Genomic DNA, 25846 nt, shown 5'->3' on the forward strand with positions numbered 1-25846 from the left:
AATGCTTTACAACCAACGAAGTGCTTTTGAAGTCTTGTCACTGTTATAATGTAAGAAACACTGGAGCCAATTCATGTACAGCAAGCTCCCACATTAGCAATGTGATAATGACCCAGTCATCAGTGTTTCATTGCTGTTGGTTGAAAGGTAAACATCGGTCACCAAGGAGAACTTCCACTACTCTTTTTCAAAGTAGTGCAATGGGATCTTTTACATCCACCTGAGGGGCAGAGTGCAGCATTCCTTGGCATCGGCCAAAATGAGACTTGACCCCATGACCTTCGGACTCTAAGGCAAGAATGCCACTACTGAGTTGGAAAACACCCAGCTTTTAACAGCACCATACAACCAGAAAAAAGTCACCAACTTCAGATGAGGAGAAAACTAAGAGAGGATAAACGGCCCTCCTCTGATAAATAAATCAGCCAGTTATCAAGCCGAAAACAACTATCGGTGCCATGGAGACACTTGAGCCAAGTAACAGGTACTAGTACTTGTGTAAAGCTTTATGCTGCAAAGAGGCAATCCAGCAAACAAGTCTGAGGCAAGTCTGACATGTCACTTCAGAGAGTTAAAGTCTCTGTCCTGCGCTTAGCTCAGAAGGTGCTGCCCAGTTGTAGTTGTAGTTCAGCCGCCAGTTATAGCAGTCACACAATTTTCATCTCTACACAATTAGATGTGGTCTTAGCACATCACCAGTGAGGCAGCCAAGGCTCAAGGAGGGCACCAGCCCAGCTCTGCAGCTCAACAAACTTTGTCTTTTGCTTTTCTGCCAGACTCTTACACACTGTAAATAACAATTAGTATGTGTGATTATATGGGAACCTGTACAAGTACCATACTGAGAGGCCCTTTCATGAACTGGGTGAGGGGAGGCCAGCATTTTTTCCCGTCATTTTAATTTCTCTTTGTAAAATATTGCTGTTTATTTGCTTTTTCTTTTTGGAGGGGGTTAAGAACGATGACTCACATTTACATAGCCTTTAACATAGTAAAGCATCCAAAGGAACTTCACAGGAGCAAGATGAGACAAAAATTGAAATCACGCCAAAGGTTGGTTTTTGTTATTCATTTTTTTCTCACCTTCACCTTCATTAACCTCTCTGAATGAGAGAGTCGGCAAACACTTCTCTCCCAGGCGTCTGCTGCTGCTGCTAAGTATCTGGTTGCATCAGAAACCTAGCTCAGAGTAAAGATGATTCTCCCTGTTTCTTTTCCTCCTTCATACTAAAGCTCCATTTTGCTCCTCTCCACAGCGCTCCTAGAATTGAGAATACTGAGAATTGCGTGTGTTCAGTCTCTTGCTCTGTCATTCAGTGCTATAGCACGGAAAGCTTATACGTTTTCCATCTCCCTCACTATATTACAGTTGATTGGTGAATCAGCCGTGGCTCAATTGGTAGCACTTCTTCTTAAGTCAGCAGGTTGTGGGTTCAAGTCCCACCGCAGGGACTTAAGCATGTCATCCAGGGTGACACTCCAGTTCATTCGTGAGGGAGTGCTTTACTGCTAGAGATGCCATCTTTAAGATGAGACGTTAAACCGAAGCCCCGACAGCCTTCTTAGCTGGACATAAAACATCCCATGGCACTATTTGGAAGAAGAACTCAGGGTGATGGCCCTGGCATCTTGGCCAATATTTAACAAACGTCACAAAAACAGAATATCTGGCCGTTATCTGATTGCTGCTTGCAGGAGCTTGTTATACGAAAATTAGCTGTTGCCTTTCCTGCAATACAACAGTAACTACACATTAAAAGTACTGTGAAGTGCTTTGAGACATTGTGATACCCAAGAGAGAAATGTAAGCTCTTTATTTCTGTTGAGAAGTCATGATGTACATATTGGTAAACGGGATGCTACTCAAATCCCATTTAACAATAGGCAGTACCTATATGCTGCTAGTTAGCTGCCCGCAAAAATTGCTGCTGGCTGAAGGACAGGAGATGAAGCTTGGGCTGCCAGATGCCCCTGGCTGGCACTAAGAAAACGCTTGCTGGCAATCCGATAATTTCCAAGTATAGGGTTTTGTGAGGGTTTTATTAGAGGGAAGAAGGGAGACCAATGGAGGGTCACGACCTTCCCCATGAGGCCTGGAGCTACATTCCTGCTTCGTCTGGTCCCAGAAAGGGAAGTTCTAGATTTGCCTCAGAGGGTCGCTGCCATCTACAGCCCAGCTTGAACCCAGCAAGTAACCCATGGTGGTGTTCAGAACAAAACAATATAATCTTATGCAGTGAGTGCTAATGACCTGGAACTTCCTGCCGACAAGGCTGATGGAAGCAGTGACAACAAATGATTTGTGTGTGTGTGTGTGTGTTAGTGTTGTTGTCCCTTGAGGTGTGAGACCCCTGTGGATGTGTGATGGGCTTGTGAATGTGTGAGTTGAGAGTGATGGGATGAGACCATTCTTCCAGTTCCTGCACTGGATGGCTCTCCCCTTTTGCAAGGTGTTGGCGCTGACCACCACTGCCACCACCTCCCATGCTGGATTGGTGACCTTGCTTGCTGATCTTCACCCAGACCCGTGTTAGAGGACTTCGTGGTGGGCCTCCACTGTGTCCAGTAGGTGCTTGAGAGAGGCGTAGATAAATCCGGGAGCAATATGTTGCCTCCCTTTGGCAGATATCAGCAATTCCCAGCAGTTTCCTATCCCTTGAAGATTGCTAGCTCTGTGCAGGGTCAGCCTTTAAACATGGCGTCCGGTTTAGTGAAGGCCTAAGGTGACGGAGGGGTGGGCAAATCAGAGGCCACCCCTCCAATGACCCAATGTGTTTCCCTGGAATGCATAATTAATGAGGCGGAATGCACCAGGAATGGGATGATGCAGCGCAAAAGGGTAAAGTGCTCTTTTTCCTGCCTGCTACCGCACTTAGTACAAATATGGCATGATTCTGCCTTAAGTTTTATTGCTTTTTATTAGTTACATGTGTTATGAAACCAAGTTGGATAGATAGAGTTAAGACACAGATCAGCATTTATCTAATTGAATAGCAGAATCGAGGGTTGAATGACCTACTCCTGTTCCAACATTTGCCACTCAGGCCCTAACTGAATGGTAGTCGGGGTCCCATTGACATACTAGGACCCCAAAGCAGCCACATCATCTGTTCCAAAGTCCTTCAGGTCAAAATCAATGGCATCAAGAATGCATCAGGATCTAAGGAACGGTTAGTTTAAATTACCCACATTTAGCCTGAATCTCATTGCTCAACTGAATTGATTGTGCTTCTCAATGTGAGATGATTTTCCCTTTGGGATGCTTTGCTATGTTAAAGGTGCTATTTTAAATGTGAATTGATGTTGAGAATGTCTTTAACTGGGCATGTAGCAGTCTGCTGTGTTTGCAAGCACAGTGACTCTCGGGAATCCTCAGTACTGTTAGGAATCTGCTCCTTGACTCTCAGTAGTGGGCTCCATCGCTGGCTGCTCCTTGCAGTGTTTGGGCACTGATTTATGAAGGCAAGGCAGCAGTGCCTCGTCAGCTAGGGATGAAAAATAACACATTTGGGATTTTCCTCCTAAAGTAAATCCTGAGGACTGACTCTGGCTGTTAAAGTGTATGCTCTCTGTGCGAATAGGGGAGTGGGAGCTTTTGTATGGGGCGGGGGAAGGGTTTAACACCAGCAGCTTATATTTCACTGAACACACAGTTAAACTGTTCTACTCAATGTCAAGCAATGAGAACACCAGCAAGGTCAGGAAAAACATTAGAAATCTACTCGTCTCTCTCTAATAAAATGTCCAGTTATTCCAACCACCTTTTTTTAGGATGCATGTTTGAATGATCTAAACAGACCATTTCCCCATAATTTCTAGCCACTGTTCACTGCTGCAGCCTGTGCAGCAGGCTCAGGAGCAGGTCACTCGTTCATCGTGTTTGATCAAAGAATGGTGCAGTTTTAGGGAGGGATGAAGAAAGAGACCAACAAAATGAAAGAATTAAACTTGGACTAGGTGTATCTTTTTCTCTGTACAAATTTAGAGAAAAGTGATTTCACTGAACTGTCAGAAACCAATGATAGAAACTGTCCTTTCTTGTTTGAAGGCCCAAGTTAAAATCCAACCTAGATTTATGGCTGAATCAGCCTTAAATGTGCAGTAGTTACATAACCATATGTAGGCTAGAGGACCCTCAGGAGAGTTGTCTACTCCTCTCCCGCATCTTCTCCAATCTTGCATCTTTATCTGTTCCCTCCCTACATCTTTTTTCATTTTTCTCTTTACTACCTCTGCCTACCCTCCTCCATCTACTCCACACCGCCCCCTCGCCACCCCCCCGCCACACCACCCCCCCCCCCCCCCCCCCCCCCCCCCAACACCACCACCACCTTCCACTCCCACCGCTGCCTCTATCTTTCCTTTGTCCCAACTTATGAGTGGGGGGAGGGGAGGGGTGGGGTGGAAGGATTCACAGCATCCCTTGTATTCTCTGCTACATAAAGAATAAGCTCTTTATAACACACCTGGTCAGATGTTGTTCAATTTTCTTTTTATTCCATTTGTGGAGTGACCCAATCAGAAACATTAATCAGCATCAAAAATATCTTAAATTTGATCCCCAAGCAAATCTGCAAGCAAAGAAAGCACAGCAGCTCCTCGCCACTGACAGCAGGAAGGCTGAACAGTACTGGTCTTTATAAGGCCTTACTCTGCCTGATTCTCCTAAGCCCCACTGATTGTAAAGTTTTCTCTGGTCTTTGTTTCTGTCTGTGAATTATTAATAATTGGTTTCTACAAAGCCGTCAATTGATTGCGAAAGATTTCAGCATGGAATGAATCACACAGCAGAAATGTGGACTGTTGAATGGGTAAAGCATCGATTCCATAAGCAACCCACTCTTCAGCACCATTAACTATTGCTAAGCAGATGGATTTGGTCACATTACTAATGAGTGTTGCCCAGTGCTACTGGATTAATTAAGCAAAAGTTTGCAGCTAACCCTGTACCCAGATGTCGGACACCTCTTTATCACCACTGTGCATGATATCATGTGACCTTGGGCCATCCATGGCAAGTGGGTGTGAGTAAACAGTGATCATGCTTTTGATAGGACAACTCTTGTACTGTTGCAAAACAACAGTTGGTAACAGCACCAAATAGAAGTTAGCTGAGCAGGACAAACACCAAATAGTGTAATAAATCATGAAAGGAGATTAGGGCAGTACTTTATCTCATATAATATAAATTATTTGCTTCGTACAATAATTTCCAGCTAACTTTAGCTCCAAGGAAGTCTGAAGAGCATCATTCTGGGGTTGGAACAAGAACTGCTAGATTATCACAAGTGTTTCCATCAAATTAATCAAGAGACAGGATTCTGTAACAACCAGGCCATTTGATATTGCAGAACATTTAATGACGTAGTGGACTTCCCAATATGTATCCATCAACCTGTGCTGGTCAATAGCACATTGCTGTTGGAAAACTTGGCTGTGCTCAAATAGAATGTTGCATCTTTTACAATAGTGACAACACTTCAAAAGTATTTCATTGGTTTAAAGTGCTTTGGGAGGTTCTGAGATCATGAAAGATGCAAACGGAATTTTGGCCTGTATTGCTAGGGGGTTGAAGTTTAAAAATAGGGAAGTCTTGTTCCAGCTGTACAGGGTGTTAGTGAGGCCACATCTGGGGTACTATGTATAGTTTTGGTCCCCATATTTAAGAAAGGATATACTGGCATTGGAGGCAGTTCAAAAGAGATTCACTAGGCTGATTCCTGGGGTGAAGCGGTTGCCTTATCAAGAACAGCTAAACAGGTTAGGCCTTTATTCATTAGAGTTTAGAAGAATGAGGGATGATCTTATTGAAACATGCAAGATTCTGAGGGGGCTTAACAGAGTAGATGTTGAGAAGATGTTGCCACCAGTGGGGGGATCTCAAACTAGGGGACATAGTTACAGAATAAGGGGACACTCATTTAAAACTGAGATGTGAAGGAGTTTCTTCTCTCAGAGGGTATGAATATCTGGAACTCTCTACCTCAGAGAGTTGTGGAGGCTAGATCACTGAGAGTATTTAAAGAGGAGGTAGATAGATTTTTGAAATATCAGGGAGTTGAGGGCCATGAGGAGCTGGAATGAAAGAGGAGTTGAGGCCTGAGGCAGATCAGCCATGATCTTATTGATTGGCGGGGCAAGCTTGAGGGGCTGAATAGCCTAATCCTGCTCCTATATCTGATGTTCTTATGTCCTTATTTACGTCGGTTCTTCCATGGTATCCGTGGTTCTTCCATTGAAGTTATAGTAGCTGTGCAAGAGGAGAACTTAACCCTTGCCCCATCCTTGCGGATGTTTCCCACAATCCCAAAAACAAAAGGAAAAACATCAGTCATTTCTAACAAACAGTGGAATTCTCCAACCACAGGAAATACCTTCTGATCAGGAGCCACACCTGAAAATAGAATCAGTCTGACTCCTGAGTTTTCCACATAGCAATAGCTACACTTTAAAAAGTGAATCACTGGCTGTGACGCATTTTGAAACAGCCTAAGAACAAGGAAGACATGGGGCCGGATTTTTTGTGTAGGAATGGGAAAGCACGAGTTGGACCATCTTGCAGCTTCCAAACACAAGGATGCCTCTGAATCCCATTCCTGCCATATTTTTGGCTCTGAGAAACATAGGCAGGGTTGGGGGGGGCGGGGGGGCGGCGGGGTGGAATCGGATTTTGCGAGCCGTGATGCAATGCAAGAGGAATGTGATGCTGAGGTCGGCTGGCTACAAGGCCTGCTTTGGTTCTCAGAGACAGTAGCTCAGCTCCCAATATCATTTGTATGCCCCCTAAACCTCACCCCACAGCTTCCTCACTCCCCACCCACTTCCCATTCCCCCTCCAAGCTCTCTCATAACATCCATGCCCCCTCATACCCCCACATATCCTCAATAGCCACTCACTCATTATCCTCTATGGGAAGCCCTCAGGATGTCATTGAAATGGACATTTAAAAAATTTCTAATAATCTAATCGAGTTGATGTTCAAACGTACTTCGCACTAAGAAAGAGGTCGCCTTCAAAAGCCATTCAAAAAATGTAAATCCCCTCAAGTAGTCAAACTGTTGTGAAAATAAACACTTATTCAGTAACCACATCAAAGACTGATAATCTTTTAATAACCACTTAGAATTGTCAATCCAAATGTCAACACATCCCCTGCTGAGATAAGTAGTTGTTTAGCCTTTGAAACTCAGCCAAGCATTCATAATAGGCTTAGTTTTCAAAACAAACCATTCCCAATGCAAACAATGGAGTCTATTGAAATTGCAGGAATAGATAGCTGCTTTCTTTTCTATGATGTTGTGTCAGATGTCCTGTCAATCAAAGCAATCTAGGAGAGGTTGTCTGCTTTTTTTTCTCTAAGTGAGAGTTGCTGAGTTGTCTTTTCAATCTAAAAGGAATATGGGCAGTTAAATCAATTTTCACCTTAAATCACCTGTACTTTTCTCAGTGGGAAATGAATACCATGGGAAAGCAGACATAAATGCTAGGGTTAATTTGTTGCTGTGTCAGACAGTAAGGGGCAAATCCAATATTGGCATGGTTAGAGCTTTTAAGATCAAAGTGTTTCAGCATAAATCATCAAACACCTCTATTTAAATATTTGCAGTGATTATTGTGAAAGATATTTAGTGTCCAAACATTAATTGCCTTGATTTTTGGAAAGTTCCATCATTTACTACATAGATTTCTCTTCCCTTTTTTGCCGATGGGAAAAGTACTCTAATACATCTCAACATTTGCACAATATTGGTTGATGTAATGATCAACTTACCTTTTTGGGACAGAGCCCTATGATGAATCACTGCTGTGAAAACACATCTGCATTACAATACAGCATTCAATCGTGACATTTGAAGTTGTCAAAATATTAGCACTTACCTGTCAGAATGTTCCCACCTCCTCAGCAGGCTTTCCCTCATGACTGAAATTCTCCAATGAGGCAGGGCTTTTTAGGGCTTTCAAAACCCACACCAACACAGGTAAATAGCTCCGGGGAAAAGAAATTCATATTTACTATGGGGCTCATAATGATGACTCTGACCTCAGAAGGGGTGCACGCAGTGTGTGTCCCAAGGCCTTCCTGACCCGTGAAATCGCCACACAAAAATAGTGCAGGGTTGGGAAGGCACAGCAAATTCAAATTCCCAGCAAAAAACAAACTAAGTTTTGTGCATTCTCAAACCCATTCCCCTATCCTTGAGGACACAAAAATCCAGCCCATTATATAAATAGTTGTGAATTTGTTTGTTCTTTGCCTAAGAGCAATGAACTTTTAATTGCCCTCACAAAGGCAAAGCAATTATTCCTTATAGTCTTAAAGTGACACCAAGCTGATTATAACTGCACTGTACAGCAAGATAATTATACAGCAAAATAATGATGAGCAGTTTTTTCCCCCACAAAAAAACAGTCAAAAAGAACACCCACTGTATTTGTTGCCAGAACTTAGACAAACCCTTCCTAAGTATATATACTTAGTTATTTTATTTTTGTATTTAGTTAGCTGGTATTGAGGGAGAGGGCACTGGAATAAAACCAGTATGAGGGTTGTGGGATGTGAGGCACCCAAATAGCATGCACGTCAAACCTGCTGCAAGCATTGTTGTTTACCAATGCAGAACTTTGGTGGTGTAAAGCTGGAGATCAAGGCCAGATAGGAGGGCAAGTCTGAACTTTTGCCACTACATTCAGCTGAAACCAGCTCAGTCTGGTTCTTCGCAGTCGTTACAGCATATGATTACCATGTTTTTGCAGATAGTATAAGGTAGTTTTTGATATTATTTGGGGGATGCTTTTTGCTGGAAGGAATCTTCAAAACCAAAGACTGTCTGTGAAAAGTCATTATTCTACAAGCTTCAAACTGTCCTCTGTATGCTTACATACATATTTGTCATGACTGGCCTGTTTACAAAACTGCAATAACATGCAATGTGCTACATATGAAAGAATGCTCTATTCAGTGAAGGTGAAGGCTACTCTGTTTATTAGCCCATGAATTTAGTTTATTCTTTAAGGTTCACTGTTTAATATTAACTGTAAAATTTAACTCTGCATAAGCTTTTGTTTTTAATAAATTTTAATAAAGCTGTCACATGCTATTTCATGTTAATATTATACCCATATTAAACTCAGAGGCATACTGTATATTGTGACTTTACAACAGTGACGACACTTTAAAAGTGGCTGTAAAACTCTTTTGGACGACATGGGGTCATAAAAGGCACTACATAAATACATTTTGTTTTCTACCCTCTCACATGGTGACAATGTCTACTTAACAGTACACTACAGATTTAATAATCATGGCACATTTTTCATATATTAAAATAAATGCTATCAGTGCTGTTAATATTTGGTGTTTTGCTGATGTTGCCAGCGTACCAAGAGACTTTGCAAAGAACCAAAGCAACAGGAGCTTTCTTCAGGCTTTCCCCAGCACAACAGCTTTGGATAAGGGTTAATCAGTCCCAAGTGTGCTTAAAGTGCAACACTCTCAGTGATATAGTTGTAACATATGCATCCTTGGTCAGTACTATTTAAAAATCAGCCTGGACATGTGTTACTAACAAGGCTGGCATTTAGTTGCCTAGTTGCCCTGAGAAAGTGGTGGGAGCCCCATTCTTGAAGCGTTAGTAGTGGTTTGATACAGTGGAATGGTTTTCCATGCGGTGGTCCAGAAGCAGGACAAATCCAACCTGGCCAATGACCTCCCATCAATCTGCTCTCAATTATCAACAAAATGATGGAAGGTATCTTTGACAGTGTTATCAAGTAATGTTGTAGTTCAGTTCACTAAAATCTCTTATACCAATTGCACATAGCATAGACCCACATTTTTGTGCAATCAAAATGAGCTGATCTATTTTAACAATATAAATACAGCAGAGCTGGTGTACAGTGTCATTGTCCCAAGGTTCAAACTGCAGAAGCATAAAATGTAAAAACATTGGTTGAAATGTAGTGACTTTTGTTTTGATAGATTTGATAGAGGTATCCAAAAGCATGAGGGATCTAGACAAAGCAGATAGGGGGAAATTGTTCCCACTCATGAAAGGATTGAGAATGAGAGGGTACAGATTTAAGGTAATCAGCAAAAGAAGCAATGGCGATGTGAGGAAAACCTTTTCACACAGCGAGTGGTTAGGATCTAGAATATACTGCCAGAGAGTGTGTGGAGGCAGGCTCATTTGAGGCATTCAAAAGAGAATTGGATTGCTATCTAAAAAGGAAGAATGTGCAGGGTTATAGGTAGAAGACAAAGGCACTATGTAAATTGCTCATTCAGAGAGCCAATGCAGTTGTGATGAGCCGAATGGCCTCCTTCTGCACTGTAACAATTCTCTGATTCTAAGTGGCAGCTAGTCACCAATAACCTATTGACCTTTTCTCAGACTGAGTTCCACCAGACCGCCTGGATCCAGACTAATTAAAGCCTTGATCCAAACATGGACAAAAGAGCAGGATTCCAGAGGCGAAGTGAAAATTACTGCCTTTGACATCAAGGCAGCATTTGACCGAGTGTGGCATTAAGGAGCTCTAATAAAATTGAAGTCAATCGGAATTAGGGGGAAAATTTTCCATTGGTTGGAGTCATACCTAGCACAAAGGAAGATTGTGGTTGTTGGAAGCCAATCATTTCAGCCCCAGGACATCACTGTGGGAGTTCCTCAGTGTAGTGTCTGAGGCACAACCATCTCAGCTGCAACATCAATAGCCTCCGACATAAGGTCAGAAGTGGGGATGTTTGCTGATGACTTACAGTGTTCAGTTCCAGTTGTAGCTTCTCAGATAATGAAGCAGCCTGTGCTACAGCAACAGTTGAACAAAATTCAGGTTCCATTACCCACTGAAAGAGCAGTCAACTTCTGAAATAAAACTCTGGGAACTTTGAACTATTGACAAAGAATTGTGAACAAATAGCTTACATTATTGGTAATTATTGATGTTGTGTTAGGCTGTCACATGGTTATATTAAATGAAAGACAAATGAAACTGTCATATTGTGCAGAGTAGCCTGACATTCCCATTTGAGTTTAGCTGCTTGCTGCTCAGTGGGTCTTCAGCAAACCCTTAATCAAAGCCATCCAGTCATGGATAATCTTAGCAAAGCCTGAACATTCCCACAACTATCTTTGAGTTTTGGGGATCCTGTTAGCTTTTAATTGTGGATAATTAGATTGTAATTTTACTGAAAAGCTTAATGGTGTATGAGAATGTTTGATGTAGGCTGTGCTAGATCCTCAGTCTCGGTTGGCGTAGGGGAGGAAAATTGCACAAGGTGATGACTAATTGAATCCCAAATGAAATGGCTGGTCAAGCTTGAGGTCCAATCAGCTACACTGAATAATCCATGTGAGGAGCCAAAGTATCTGAAACACTTTCCGTGGGGTTGCTCGTGCAACAGTGAGATGCAGTGCACCAAACAGTATGGTATTGAAGCCCTGAGCAGTTATAAAAAGAATAGGTAGGAAACAGAGGATGCCTGTGGAACTAAAGTTGCCCGACAGATTTTCAGCACTGAAAGTAGGCAAGAATCGAACTACGTTAGGATAATGGCTAAGGACAGCAAGTGTTTGCATTGCAGGGAACAGACAAGATTAAAAGAATTGCTCTAGTTATAGGGATTCTATACAATGAGGGATTGATAGAATTTACTGCAAGCACAACCGAGCATCCCAGATGGTATGTTGCCTCCTATGTGCCATGCTTCAGGACTTGACTGCTGGACAGATAAAATGAGAGGAACTTGGCTCATATGGGAGCCAGACGTAGGTAGTTGTAGAACAAAGGTCCTAAAATTGATTTCAGAAGCAAGGCAAAAGACTGAAGCAAAGGACAAATAGTTCACAGCATTTACTGTCTGTGACGTATGTTGGACACATAATGGAAAGGAAGATTCAGCAGGTGAATATGTGCAGTAGATGTTGGTTTAAATTTTGGTCCCAATTAATCATTTCTGAGCCAAGCTGAAACTGTACATCTAGAACAGTCTTTAGCTAAGCTGGAAAAAAAAGTTGGGTTGGATTTAATCGAGGGGTGGAAGAGATCCTAATGTGAACCATTTGTTAAATTGGAGTCAGGCAGCTAGAGTAAGGAAGATTTGGAATGATATCAGATATATTGATATGAATCTAAGTGTATGAGAAATAAAATGGATGAATTAGACATGAAGTTAAATAAGGACCTAATAGCTATTGTAAAAACAACTGAAACCTGCCTTATGAAAACCTGACTGGCAGACAAATTTGCAGAGCTGTGTTTGATTCAGGAAGAATAAAGAAGAAAATGGTGGTACTTATCGAGGAAGGTCCCTAGCAAAAATCTCTTTTTATTTATCTGGAAGATACGGGGAAATAAGTTAGCCATAAAGATATGCTGTACGAGGGCACAAAATAAAATGGAGATGTTTTGGGAGGTCATGAAAAGCATGAGAAGATGAAATTTCAGCTCCAATCACAGAGTCTTTCTGACTTAGACAAGATTTATGAGAGCAACCTGTATGTTATCATGGACACAATGTATGCTCTCTTACTGCCCATAATCAGTATGTTTTGTATGGGAAGAGGTATGTCTTTCCTTACCCTTGGAGAGCGTATTCCAATTAAGTAATTCAGCTGCAAGCTTTTGTGAGTTTAAAATAAAGAAGGCTATTTATTATCACACATTTATCCCAAATTAATGCTACGTCATATGCTCGGTCTCATACACATATGCGCATGTATGCACACACACACACACACACACACACACACACACACACAGATTGTAAATAGGTAAAGATAGCACACTTTTACAGATTACAGTTAATTCAGTCTCTGATTTATGATTGCTGTCTCCGAGTGGCAGGCCTGTGGTTTCTTGAATGGAATTGATGATTTAAAGTTGAAGTGGGGGTTTTGTGAAGTGAAAGATTCACATCAAGTTGTGAGGTTTCTCATAGTCCAATGTCCAGGAGGTTGGTTTTCAAGTTAACTTTAAAACTGGAAGAGGTTAAATACTTTGGCTGCTTGATGGCTTGCAGCTAGTTTCAGAGACTGGTTCTCAGGCTGGCTGATGACTGATGGTTCTGATGGATCTGATGGATCTTGGGGCAGTAAGGGTGAAGCCCCTGAAATCAGCTGTAATCACATGACTGCTGGTTTAACAGTTATGAGGCCCACTCAGCCTAGTTTGGATGGGGTGGGCCATCGTGATACAATGGGAAGTTGATAGTGACCTTTGAGTTTTGATCCAGAATGAAACATGGAGACAGGCAGTCTGGAAACTCCACAATCTTTAGGTGTTGGACCATCCTTAAACAATGGCTGTGTGGTACCCGCACCTATGTCCATATTTAATTAGGTATTGGCCAGAGACTTGATACTGTTTAAAGTGCAAATGCCAAAAGTCACATGACTTTTGACAGTTTGTTTGTGTCCAATTTTTAAAAAAATATTGACTGAAAGTTCATAATATGACATGCCCATTCTGGGCATGAAAAAATGTTAAAAGTATGTGAGGCAACTTCTTAGAGGAAAAATCATTGTCAATTTGCTTCTAACTAGTGAGAGAAAAGTAAGTAATAAATGATAAGGTTAATCAGAAAAACTAATTGGATTCGAGGAGGGTATTCTGGGAGATAGGGGGAGGAATGAAATGCTGTCAGAAAGGAATAAAATGGGAAAAACAAGCAAATGGAATCAATACGATATATATTTATTATAGCAGAAAGTCTTTTAGCTAGCTCATTGAATAGACAAAACAACAAACAATCACAACCTAATACTAAACTCTTATTTTACAGATAGAAAATTCATTTTCTTTTGCATAACCTTTTTTGACTAAGCGAGTTAACTGGTCTAACTTATCTTTTCCTATGACATTTCCAATTTGTTTAAAATTTCTGAAAACTCAATTCTTGAAGAGATGCACTACTTAAATTCTCTAATTTCCATGACTTGTTTGGACTTCTTCTGGAACAACAGGATTCAAAGCAATTTGCTGTCATGGATTTAACTGAGCAAGTCACACTGTCTTTTGTTTATTCAAAGATAGCCTAGTTCCTCCCCTCAAGCCTGCAGTTCAAAAACCCAGTTTGAACTGACCTTGTAATATATGTATCAAAACAAGCACAGAACAGAGATCTGAACTGCGATTCTTTTTCCTTTTTAAAAACTGCTTATGCTCAGTAACAGGATTCAAAGAGATAACCACCGACTAAAACTGCACAAAATACATGATTTTTTGTCACACAAAGTCAGTTGTTTATCCCAGGAAAAGACCAAGAATCAAAAAATGAGGGTAAAACTGATATAGATTAAAAGGGAAGGCAAAAGTTGTACAAAATTGAGATTGCCCATAAAAAACAGCAAAAGGAGAACTTTAAAATCAAGTGGAACTACCAGTGCAAGATTAAAAGAGGGAAAATGAGAGGGATCTATTGCAGAAAAAGTGAATAACAAAGCTTTCTTTCAGCGATTCAGGGGCAAGATGAGGCTACAGAAGGTCACTGGACTATTTTCAAATGGCAGTGGTATCTGAGGACAGGAATGAGGTGGATTTACTAAGCTACTAATTTTTGACCATTTTTATCACCAAAAGGTAAAAAGCTAGCAGAGTTGAGAGAGCGATCAGAAAATCTTGAATATTGTAATTGAAGGTACAATCATTTAGATGACACCTTTCAGTTAAAGGAGGTGATGTGTAAGTTGTACCGCTCCTCAATGGGGCCACTCATACCATACTGCTTTCAGTTTTGGACTCTATATATCAAGAAAGATGAGACTGTTGTATATTTTATATCTCCGATCTATGCAGAGATAACACTAGTTTCTATGTGTGTAACAGGTTTTATTCACAGTGCTTTAAAATGTCTACTCCATGTTTCTAGCTCCAGTTTCCAGCTTTTTCTACAGCTTTGTTTAGTATTTCTCTGAGTCCACACCCAGACTTAACCAATCAAGCACAGCATGCATCAATAGTAAACAGGCTCACATAATCAAACACAGAACAACTGAATCGTTGAACACTACAGGGACTTTATTCTCTGGTGAGGAGGAGGGGGAAGGGTTGGAGGGTTCAATAGAGATCACTAACATGTTCATGAATATGGAAATTTAGGCAACATTTTCTCGTGAGAGGGTGCAGAATTGTTAAATAGATTACTAATAAGGCTTGGAACAGAAAACAATAATTTGTTAAAAAAATAACATTTCCAATTCTGAATGGATAGGAGAAGGTCAAGTAAAAACAGGACTATGTGTTTTAGAATCATTGTTCAATTTGAAAGAGCAGGTTAGATGGATAGATGGTGGTCTGCACAGAGCATCAGTATGTTACTGTATTATACAGTAACTAGAGAACATTTCTTTATTTGTGAGGAATGTTTCTCCATTTTATTCTTTTTGCATACCATTCCCATGACTATGCACCTTCAGAGGGCAACAGGGCAGATAGGTGACATTTTCTTATACCCCCATCAATGTGGTGTACAGTAGCAACATCTCTTTTGTTGCCATAAAGTTTTAGTATAATTAGGACACCTCAGCAGCAGGCTACCCGCTCATTGCCATTTGTTTCCAATGTTACCTCCTCCCCAAGGTACTGAATCTTCACACACATTACCATCTCTCCCACATCTCATCCAACTAATAATATTGAATGTTTGAGACCTTCCGGACTGGCGCTAGAAAGTGCATTAACCAACTGAGCATTTGGGGGGAACATATTTTGTAATTGGTAATGACAAATGTATGTGGTTGTTACATATGAGGCATAATTTTATGATGAAAAAGCATGGAGTGGATGCAAGAAGCTTCCAGTTATGAACTCCCAATGGGCAAGGATTCCTGCCAGGGGTGTGCATTCATATAAACAGCCATGTGTTTTGATGTGAGATTGATTACATCTAACATATCCAAAGTGGTGAATGAAGTGCTGTACATTGGAAATTGATTCCCCTACCTCTACAATGTCAGCTATGAAATGGAGCATTGTGACTCTATCTGAAATGCTTCGAACATTGTATGTGACAAGATCAGGTTTGATTAGCAAAATAAATGACTCATGTTAAATTCCTTTTCCTGCTATTTTAATAGAGAAAGGTGGACTTACACTTCAGAATACCTAATGATATCTCTAAGCTCATGCAAAATTCTGCAACCCACACTTTAACTCACATCAAGTCCTATTCACCTATCACTCCTGTGCTTGCGGTCCTTAATTGCCTGTCAGTTGAGCAACACCTATATTTTAAAATTCTGATCCTTGCTATCAAATCCCTCCATGGCCTCACCCCTCCCTATCTCTGTAACCTCCTCCAGCCCCAGATTCTTCCAAGATATCTGCAATTCTCCAATTCTGGCCCGTCGTGCATCCTTGATTTTAATTGCCTCATCATTGGTGGTTATGTCTTCAACTGCCTAGTCCCGAAGTTCTGGAATTCCCTCTCTGCCTCGCTCGCTACTTCTCTTTTCACCTCTAAGATGCTCCTTAAAACCTACTTCTTTCACCATGCCTTTGGTCATCTGCCCTAACATCTCCTTATGTGACTCAGTGTCAAATTTTGTTTGACAGCACTCCTGTGATGTGCCTTAGGATATTTTACAATGATGAAACAATATTTAAATACAATTGTTATATTATCCAAGAATATGTGCTCCAGTTTCTGGAGTGGAATTTTAACCCACAATTTTCTGATTTGGAAGGGAAATTGCTACCAACTACATCAAGGCATGTAGGTGAAGACCTGGCACAATTGATCCCTACCCATTCTTCCTCCTGTGATATCTCAGGAACTGGGATTGGGAACAGGAAGATTGGCCCTATCGTGGCTAAATTTGCAGCATATCTAGAGTGCAAAAATTAGTGTGCGATATATATCCATTGTGAGGAATGTCTGTGTGTGAGTATGGTAAGGAGGTGTCTTGTGTGCTATTCTGGGTAGATAAAGAAGTTACAAAATAAGCATAAAATTCAATAGGAGAAGAATCTGCACCTGTAATGTGTAAGCATTCCAACGCAGTGATCTGCTGCATAGCAGAGGCTAGTGAAATATGAGATGCAAATAGGAGAAGATGCAAAGTCAGACCTGTGGGCATAGGCTGAATGTTCCTTTTCAGGGGCTTACTCTGATTGAAATCCAAACTCCACCATTCACTACAATGGAGCTTTTGCTCAGAATGGTGAAAAATCCTAAAATGTAAGTCTGAAACAGCAGAGGCCCCCAGCCTTCTGATTGGATTTTTACATAAAAGTTCCTTTTTGACTATAAACTTTTCCTGTGTACTTCTCAATTGCATGGTTGAAAACTAAACAGAGCTTCAGAGAGTATAGAAACACTGCCATTGTAGTGCCATTCTTAAATAGTTAGCATTATTTCTTTCACAGTTGGTTATTATTATTTGGTTATTTGGTGCCAGCTTATGGATCAGTGGTAGCACACTTGCCTCTGAATCAGATGGTTGTGGGTTCAAGTCTCTACTCCAGAGACCAGAGTGCATAATCCAGGGTGACACTCCAGTGCAGTGCTGAGGGAGTGCTGCATTGTCAGCTATGTTGATGTTAAACTGAGGCTCCATCTGTTCTGTCAGGTGGATGTAAAGATATGCACAGCCATTTAGCAAGGGCTCCCTGTCACAAAGTCACTTATTTAGGGAATCCACTATTTGAAGAACAGCAGGAGAGTTTTCCCCAGGTCAAACTCACTAAAACTCAGATTGTTTGGTCATCATTACCTTGCTGTGCTTGGAACCTGGTTGTGCACAAGAAATTGGGCATCTATTTCTACATTATAACAATTATTACAATTCAAATGTCCTTCATTGGCCAAAAAGCACTTTGCAACCTCCTGGGATGAATTTGTCAAAAGGGTCGAGAAGAATTAAAGGTTCATTCCCTGACTTACTCCTCCAGGATAAACTCTCATTCAAAAACCCTGGACCTGGGAATATAATTACCAGCTGGACAGTAATCTTTCATATGGATATAAAAAATTCCATGGCTCTATATTGAAGAAGAGGGGAGTTTGCTCCAGTGTCCAAGCCAAGATTTATCCCTCAACCAACATCACTCAAAACAGAATATCTTGTCATTATTACATTCCTGTTTTTGGGATCTTCCTGTTTGCAAATTAACATCAGTGTTCTCATCTTATAGCTATAACTAAAATGACTGTAAAGCACTTTGGGATATCCTTGTAAAAGGCATTATATAAAGTCTTTTTTGTCTCCTTTGCCTTCCTCTTCTGTTGGTGATGGCTTCATGCTGGGGTACATACTACGGGGTAGTGAGGGCACTGGTTACCCTCGGGTCTTTTGCCCAACCTGCCATTCTTCATTATTCACTTTGACAGAGTGTTAACCAGCAATTTGGCAACAGGGGCATGGCAGCTTAGTCCAGCCTTGCACTCATCTAATGCCCACATGGGCATACTTCCAGCAAGACTCACTGGATAGCAATAAGAAGTGAGAAGCCCTGAATAGTTTTCCCTTTCCGATCCAAAAGTTGTTGAACCTAATTGTAGTACTCCTTAAGTGAAAATTCCAGAACCAGGAGTGCCAATAGGGAGAGGATGGCAGTGTTTATGGAACTGTGCCTACATGATGAGTTCAGTTTTCCAAGTCTCTGCATTGCCAGTGGTAAGTCACACCCATTGACACTGCACATTGGGAAATTGAAGGCACACTTCCCATTGATTTCAATGGCCTGAAAACTGCAGGTAGCCCTTCCATCTCCATTCAATTGCACAGTTAGCAAGATTCCCTATCAGAAAGTCACTCATTGAAGCAACAATTCCTAATATCTACAGTAAAGTTAGGAATCCCATTTTCACACAATTCCCATTACAGCATCGACATAAAATATCAACATTAAACTGTTGACAGTTCATACATGGCAGCCTGTTATTGAAAAGAAAGCAGCAGGAACAAGGATTTGCACCTGGTCCCAGGCCTCAGTTTAGCTGGTAATTAAAGTAGCTCGCAAGCATTGGCCTGCAACAGAGGCAGAATGCTAATCCCTCTGGTACACCTGGCCAAACAATGCTGACTCCCCCACCTCCAGCATTGCGAAATTGCCTGCCTATTGACTCTCTTATTTGCATAAAACCTATTTTCTATAAGCAAAATAAATTACCTGGGCAGGTTCTAGGGGGTAAAAGACTGGGTCTTGGGAAAAATGTGTTGCAATGTGCAGTTTTTTTTATACACTGGGAAGATCAACAGAAAAGGGTTTGACGGTCTTAAGAATGAAAGAAAAAGTACTTTCAAGTCAATCCATTGTAGTTATATTTTGCTGTTTAATGCACAGCAGCAACTTGCATTTATGAAGCGCTTTAACATAGTAAAACATCCCGAGGTGTTTCATAGGAGTGTTAGCAAAAAAACTTTGACACTGAGCTACATAAGGAGATGTTAGGATAGGTGACCAAAAGTTTGGCAATAAAGTAAGTTTTAAAGAGTGTTTTAATGGTGATAGGTAGGTAGAGAACTTTAGCAAGGGAATTGCGGATCTTAAGGCCTAGGTAGTTGACAGCAATGTACACACTACATTGCCTGGGCTAAATGGCTGCTATCAACTCATATCCCACTTTTGTGCCTTGAACTCTGTGTTGGTTGCTGCTCACAATTCATTGGCACAATTGTCTCAGCCTAACGTCTTCAAATGCTCGTCGTCCTGTAATGTCTGCATCTGAGTAAACACATAGCAGCTGCCTTTTTAGTTTGATTTCCTTTCCTCAGAGTCTCTGTGCCTCGTCCTGTACCTGAACAGTATAATCTGAGATCTGTCTCTGGCTATATTTAACTCTCCACATATAATGCAGAGGCAGCTGCTTAGAGACTTCCTTCCATGGGGGCATTCTTATCTGAGCTCCGCACTCCTACAGATTGGTATCGCTCTGGAACATTGCTTACTTCATCCTCCAGTACCATGGCAATCCCACTGCAACCCCACATGAGATCCACTTAAGCAGCTCTTTATGCAGCTCCTAAAAAGCCACTAAAGAAAGGACTTACATTTATTTGGTACCTTTCACATCTGTAGGAACATAAAAAAGTGCTTCACAGCCATTAAGTTTTTTAAAGTGTGATCACTGTCATAAGGTAGGGAAACACAACAGCCATGTCCCACAAATAGCAGTGTATTAATGACCCAGATAATTGCTTGAGTGGTGTTGGTTGATGGGTTAAGTGCTAGCCAGGACACTGGGAGAATGCTCTTACTCTTCTTTAAAATCTGCCTCTTTCTCTCAACAAATGGAGATTTAGCAGATGTAGATTATTTAGCCAATGGCAATTTGCAGTGGCAGGTTTGACGTCTGACCTTTAAATAGAATTACTCCTGCTCTATCCCTGACCAGAAGCTTGAGCACAGAATCCAGGCTAGCACTTCAATGCAGTACTGAGGGAATGCTGAACTGCTGGAAGTGCTGTCTTTCAGTTGAGGTGTAAAATAGAGCCCACATTTGCCCTCCCAGATACACTCAGCTCCCACGGCGTTGTTTTGATGAAGGGAAGAGGAGTTCCTCCCTGGCTCCTGGGCACTATGGATCCCTCAACATTATCACCATTGCTGTTTGTGGGGTCTTGCTGCATGCAAATTGGCTGTTGTATTTCCTACATTACAACAGTGACTGTACTTCAAAAGTACGTTACTTATTTTTGAAGGGCATGGTGAGGTTGTAAAAGGTGCTGCACAAAAACACAAGTCTTTGTTTCTCTCTTTTTGAAATAAATATGCAAACACTGAGTGATGTTAATTAATGCCATCTAACATCAAACATGTTCTTTCTGTTTCTGCAACTTTTGCCAAGTTTGTACTCAATGATTATGTTTCCTTTTTTCAACCAGGTTGTTGACATGGATCAGAAGTTAAACACCATCACAGATATGCTGCAGCGTCTGGTTGCCAACCAGCAGGGACAATCACACCCACAGGCTCAGCCTCAGGCAGAGGGAACCATTATACAAGCTATTGCATCAACTCACAGCTCCCTACCCAGCTATGAGCAGCTGACTGTGCATAGGAAAGACCAAGACAATGTGGCCTGATCTCTGATCCTCTACTTTTTTTAAATTTAGTAGTGTTCAAGAGATTGCAAGAGACCTGTTGGATATTGTAAGATAGGCCTCAAGGTTGCGCACCTAACTGGCACAAACCTTGGGGGGGCTGACAATTTACTGAAGAAGTGTATGAAACTTGAAAGCAGCCACCATTAGACTGTCTATGTTTTCTCGGCTTAAGTATCCCTTCCGATTCCAGTTTGTGGATCTCACCGGTTTTGCACAGAAAGAGTTCTTCATACCACACTGCCGAGCCTCGGAAATCTCCTGGTCACATTTCAAACTCTCCTCTGGTCATTCGTTTAGTGAAGACTATGCTTGGATAGCCTGTAAGATAAGAAGAAAAGACCGATAGCACACAACGTTAAGGCAAATTGTAATCCTTTGTAGAATAGACATGAGGTTTAAATTGCAAAAATCAATGTGTTGTATGATCGAGGAAAGAAGCATGAACAATTGAAACTCAGTGTCAGTGTAACGTATGCACTCCTCTCCCACCTTCTCAATGGCAGCCTAAGATGTATTTAATTGGGAAAATGTCCCATTTCTTTTCCATGTCCATTCTAATTGCAGGTATACCAAACATAAGGATGACACACAGCAAAATCAATGTGGGATAAATTGCCCAGGGTATAATGGGTCGGTGTCTGTCAGCTGCTTCTTAAAATCTTTTATCCCAGTTCAGTCCAAGTAGGCTAGTTGGCGTTTTCTTCAGGACTGGCATGTGTGCCTTTTCTCATAAGCTGAAGTCCTCCACACTTGATTCACTCAGATTGTTATACTTAGTTTCCCTTCCCATTTTATTTTTGAATGTCTTCAGGTGAGTGGACTGATATAACTTCAGCCACACTTCTCCTTTTAGCTGAGACAGTGGAGATGTTCATGGCTGTAGGCGCTTCCCCAGTCACTTTGCAGCTGACAAGTGTGTCATGAGTATGGGGTAGCCCAGGGCCTGTTTGGTTACCCTCACTCCCCTTTCCAATGATTCTCAGGCTTGGCAGTCCAACATTTTCCAGCAAATAATATTTGGCTTCTGTCCATGAATGAAGTGAAGCTTTGTTGTGTGTTTAAATGATAACTTCTTACATGATTTAAAGGATTAGTGTGCTGGATATCTAAATCTGAGATTTGTGACCCTAACCAGCCATTGGGTCCCACAATATCCAAAAGTCCACGAGTTTATTCACCAATAGCCAATCACCGATCTGGTGTGTGACTCTAAGCTATAGAACCTACTTTTGCGATGTGACAGCAACCAATCAGTCGATTAGTTCACTCAGGCAGCATGGGATCTCAAATGGTGGGTCAAATTCAACTTGTGGGGGAGACATAAAACAGACGATAATTGAGGCTACCTGTTATAAACCCTGTCCCTTAAGTAAAAAGAGAAAATGCTGTAAATGCTCAGCACGTCAGGCATCATCTATGCACAGAGAAACACAGAACTCCAAAGCCTTGTCCCATTGAGTCAGTGGAAGGGAAGATTGAGCAGGATGAATAATGGGTGACCAGTCTTGTGCTGCCCATTTTCTGCCCCCTCACCCACTGCAGTTGAACTTAATCCCGATGGTGTACAGGTGATATGGTATTGAGTCAGACAGTACAGGAAGATCTAAAGTTCCATGCCCAGTCTGCACTAATCTTAACCAGGCAACAGCAGTTAGGTTGTGTGACAGTTTGCTTCAGAACCCCTGAGCTAGGAAGGGGGTGGGGGAAAATCAATCATGATTTCTGATTGTTCACTAGTGGCCTCTGCTGGGAAACACACATACGTGAAAGCTCAATGAAATCAGGTGCGAACTCCATTGTAATGCACTCCATGGTCAAATTGATCCTTAAGACTGATAGCAGAACTTGCTGCTGGATCCAGGGTATAACTCCAGAGGAATGCAATGGAATTTTCTTTGGGAGCCACTTCTCTGGAGTCTGCTCACCCTGCCATTTCTGTACGGTTGCCAATCCTGCAGGATTGGCCTGGAGTCTCCAAGAATTGAATATCAATCTCCAGGATACTGCTGTGTGCAACCCTGGAGAAAAATCATAGGGATATTAAAGTTTTTTTTGTCATTTCCTTCTCTTTACCAGATATAAAAATATTGAAAATGAGCAGATAAAAGGCTGTTTGGCTGACAGTCAAGCATCATCCAATTGGGTAATGAGTCTTTTTGCTTTCCAATTGATGTAGGAAGGCAGTACGTCACAAGGATGAATGTGTTGGCTGATTATTGGCGGAAACGTGGGGCCAAGCCATGTGATGAAATTTCCAGGAATACATTTAATCACAGTTGGCAACCTTACACTTCTGGCAGAGGCCAGGCATATAGTAATCTTTTCAAATTAGCAGGTGTAAGATAATTAGATGCAAATTATAGCAACACATCATCCAATGCATTTTCCATCATCTGTGCCTTTATGACTTTGGACCCTAGGGCCATGAGTGTGTTCCTGGTGACCATTGATTCAATGAGTAACTGGTGAGGAATTGACGATTTTAAGCATGAGGCGCTTTTACAAAAATAAAAATTGGAGAGTAACATGCCTTCATCTACACCTACAGACTCCAGCCACTAGCAAGTTCCACATTGAGGCAAGAGAGTCTGACAAAATTATGCTAAAATAACCTGATCCCCACTGCCAACCGCTGCCCCTGCCCTCCCCCAACCCAACCACATATAGTGGAAAACCCGGCCTCACTTGTTCACATTTGAAACTAGAACCCAGCACACTTTAACACATTCAGAAGTGGTGGGTGTTGGTGTAGTACTGGGGGTCGGTGCAGATGTAGTGGGTGCAGGGAGATTGGGGCAAAATCCAGTGGACTGATTCGGGTATACTTCTCACTTCTCAGACACTGTTAATCTTTCGTTTTAACTGGGAGGCACGCACTTTCTTTCTAACCTCATTTTGTGGTGTCCCTTTTCCCTTTCCTGGCGGGACCCTGCACGTAGCCACTTTATTATCTTGTTTGTTCTACACCTGCCAGATGCATATGTTTATACTCCTTGGCTTTGTTTACTAATTGATGGTCCTAGTTGAAGGTTTTAATTATGGTGTAACCATTGATATGAGGGTGTGTGCCATTGACCCATTACCCCCTCTCCCCACTTCACATAATCAAAAATATTCAAACATGCTAGTTGGCCTTGAAGTCAAATACAGGGCAGACTTAAACGGACCCTTTGTGGTGCCAATTCACGCTTACTGTCATTTTAAGGGATGGGAAAGGAGACAGGTCACATGACAATGAAGCCACTGTGTCAAACATTAATACTGTTCAAAGGATTGGTCACCAGGAAACTAATAATATTGTAAGACCTTAGGGAAATTCAGTGAAGTCCATCACATCTCAAACTTATAAGCAATGCCATGATGATCGCACAAAGCACTATAGCTAATAGTTTTCTGGAGACACTCGGTGCCTGCCAGGGGTGCAAATACTGTGTAAGAAGATCTGTTTGCAGTTGACTCATGGGAAAACCAACATGTCAATCAACAAAACGTATGAAGAATTCTTTTATGTTTATGTAAAGACGTAGATATATATAGTAGATTTTCTACTGATATTTACAACCTGGGGTTTCTTATAATTTTTATAAATTTTCCTTCTCAAATGAAGTTGATTCAGTAAAAAATATTGTTGTAATAATGTAGAATGGGTTGATAGATCACTTTCATCTCTCAACTTCTTTTCCTCCTTTCTTTTTCTCTCCTTTATGCCTTCCTACTCATCATCTCTTTTCTACTTCACATCCCTTCTATCTCTTTCTTTCTGTCACTTTCCTTCTCCCTTCTTCTTCCTTTCTGTCCTGTTCCCTTCCTCACTTCCCTTTCTTTTGTCTATTAGTCCTTCTCTATATTGCCCCATTCTTCTTTTCCTTCTATCTGGTTCTTTCCCCTGCTCTCTGTCCCTCCTTCCTCCTTCTGTTCCTCCTTTCCTCTTCTCCTTCCTGTCCCTTTCCACTATCCTCTCTCTCTCTCTCTCTCACACACACACACACTCGTCACCTCTTTCATTTCCTTTGCAATTCTACTCACATGTCCTGTTTCTCTTCATTGACTCTGTACTGCCTTTTTGACTTGAAGTGGGGTATGGTTACAGCAATTTGTTAGGCGTTTTTCATCTTGCTTTTTGCTTTCTTCATTTCAATCCAGTTCGAATGGACTGCTCAGAAATATTCAAATGCAACAATGAAACAAATCAGCTGGGACTCATGTTGTGATTTATAAGGTCAATTTTATAATGATACCTGCTTTTTTAACTCAGATGTTATGTGTAAATTTGAAGACAACAATTTGGTACCATGCCTCAATAAAACCAAAAATCTCAGATATGTGCAGCCTAATTTTAAAAGGTATTTTTCTCAACACACCGAGTAAGATTACTCAGTTGGATGTGTCACAAGCCATCCACTTATTTAACTGTTCTAACACACACATTCCTTCAATGTTACACCAATTTATCGATTATAGTTAATTATTTTTATATCTTATTTGCAGGATCTGCAAAATATTGTTAATCACAGTCATCTCCTAATTAAAGCTTGCTTTTAAAAAAAGAAAGGTCCCATTTAATTGTTTGATTCCAGTTAATCAATCTTGGTCTTAATCTGTTTCTTCCTCCCTGTGCCCATCTCTGCCTTTCTGCCATTGGTGTCAATGTGAAGTAAATTTAGACAGAATATAAACTAGATACCCATGCAGCATTCCCAACAAATGGATTAGGTTAGAATTTCTCCAGAGTGCCACAGTACACATAGCATATCACCCGAAACCACAGCAGAGACAGAATTTTACTCTGTCACAG

At 41.3% G+C, this 25846-nt stretch overlaps 1 protein-coding gene across 2 annotated transcripts in view; it reads left to right on the top strand.

The window, feature by feature from the left end:
- LOC121283400 (potassium voltage-gated channel subfamily KQT member 1) overlaps positions 1–23114 on the top strand; it is a 763328-nt gene extending 740214 nt beyond the window's left edge. For both annotated transcript variants that reach the window (XM_041197951.1, XM_041197952.1), the window contains one exon: positions 20830–23114. In XM_041197951.1, the coding sequence (XP_041053885.1) occupies positions 20830–21030 (201 nt within the window). In that variant the 3' untranslated portion in view covers positions 21031–23114. The remainder of the gene's footprint in view (positions 1–20829) is intronic.
- The last annotated feature ends 2732 nt before the right edge of the window (positions 23115–25846 follow it).

The sequence above is a fragment of the Carcharodon carcharias genome, chromosome 10 (assembly GCF_017639515.1).
Source record: "Carcharodon carcharias isolate sCarCar2 chromosome 10, sCarCar2.pri, whole genome shotgun sequence".
NCBI classification, from domain to species: Eukaryota; Metazoa; Chordata; class Chondrichthyes; order Lamniformes; family Lamnidae; genus Carcharodon; species Carcharodon carcharias.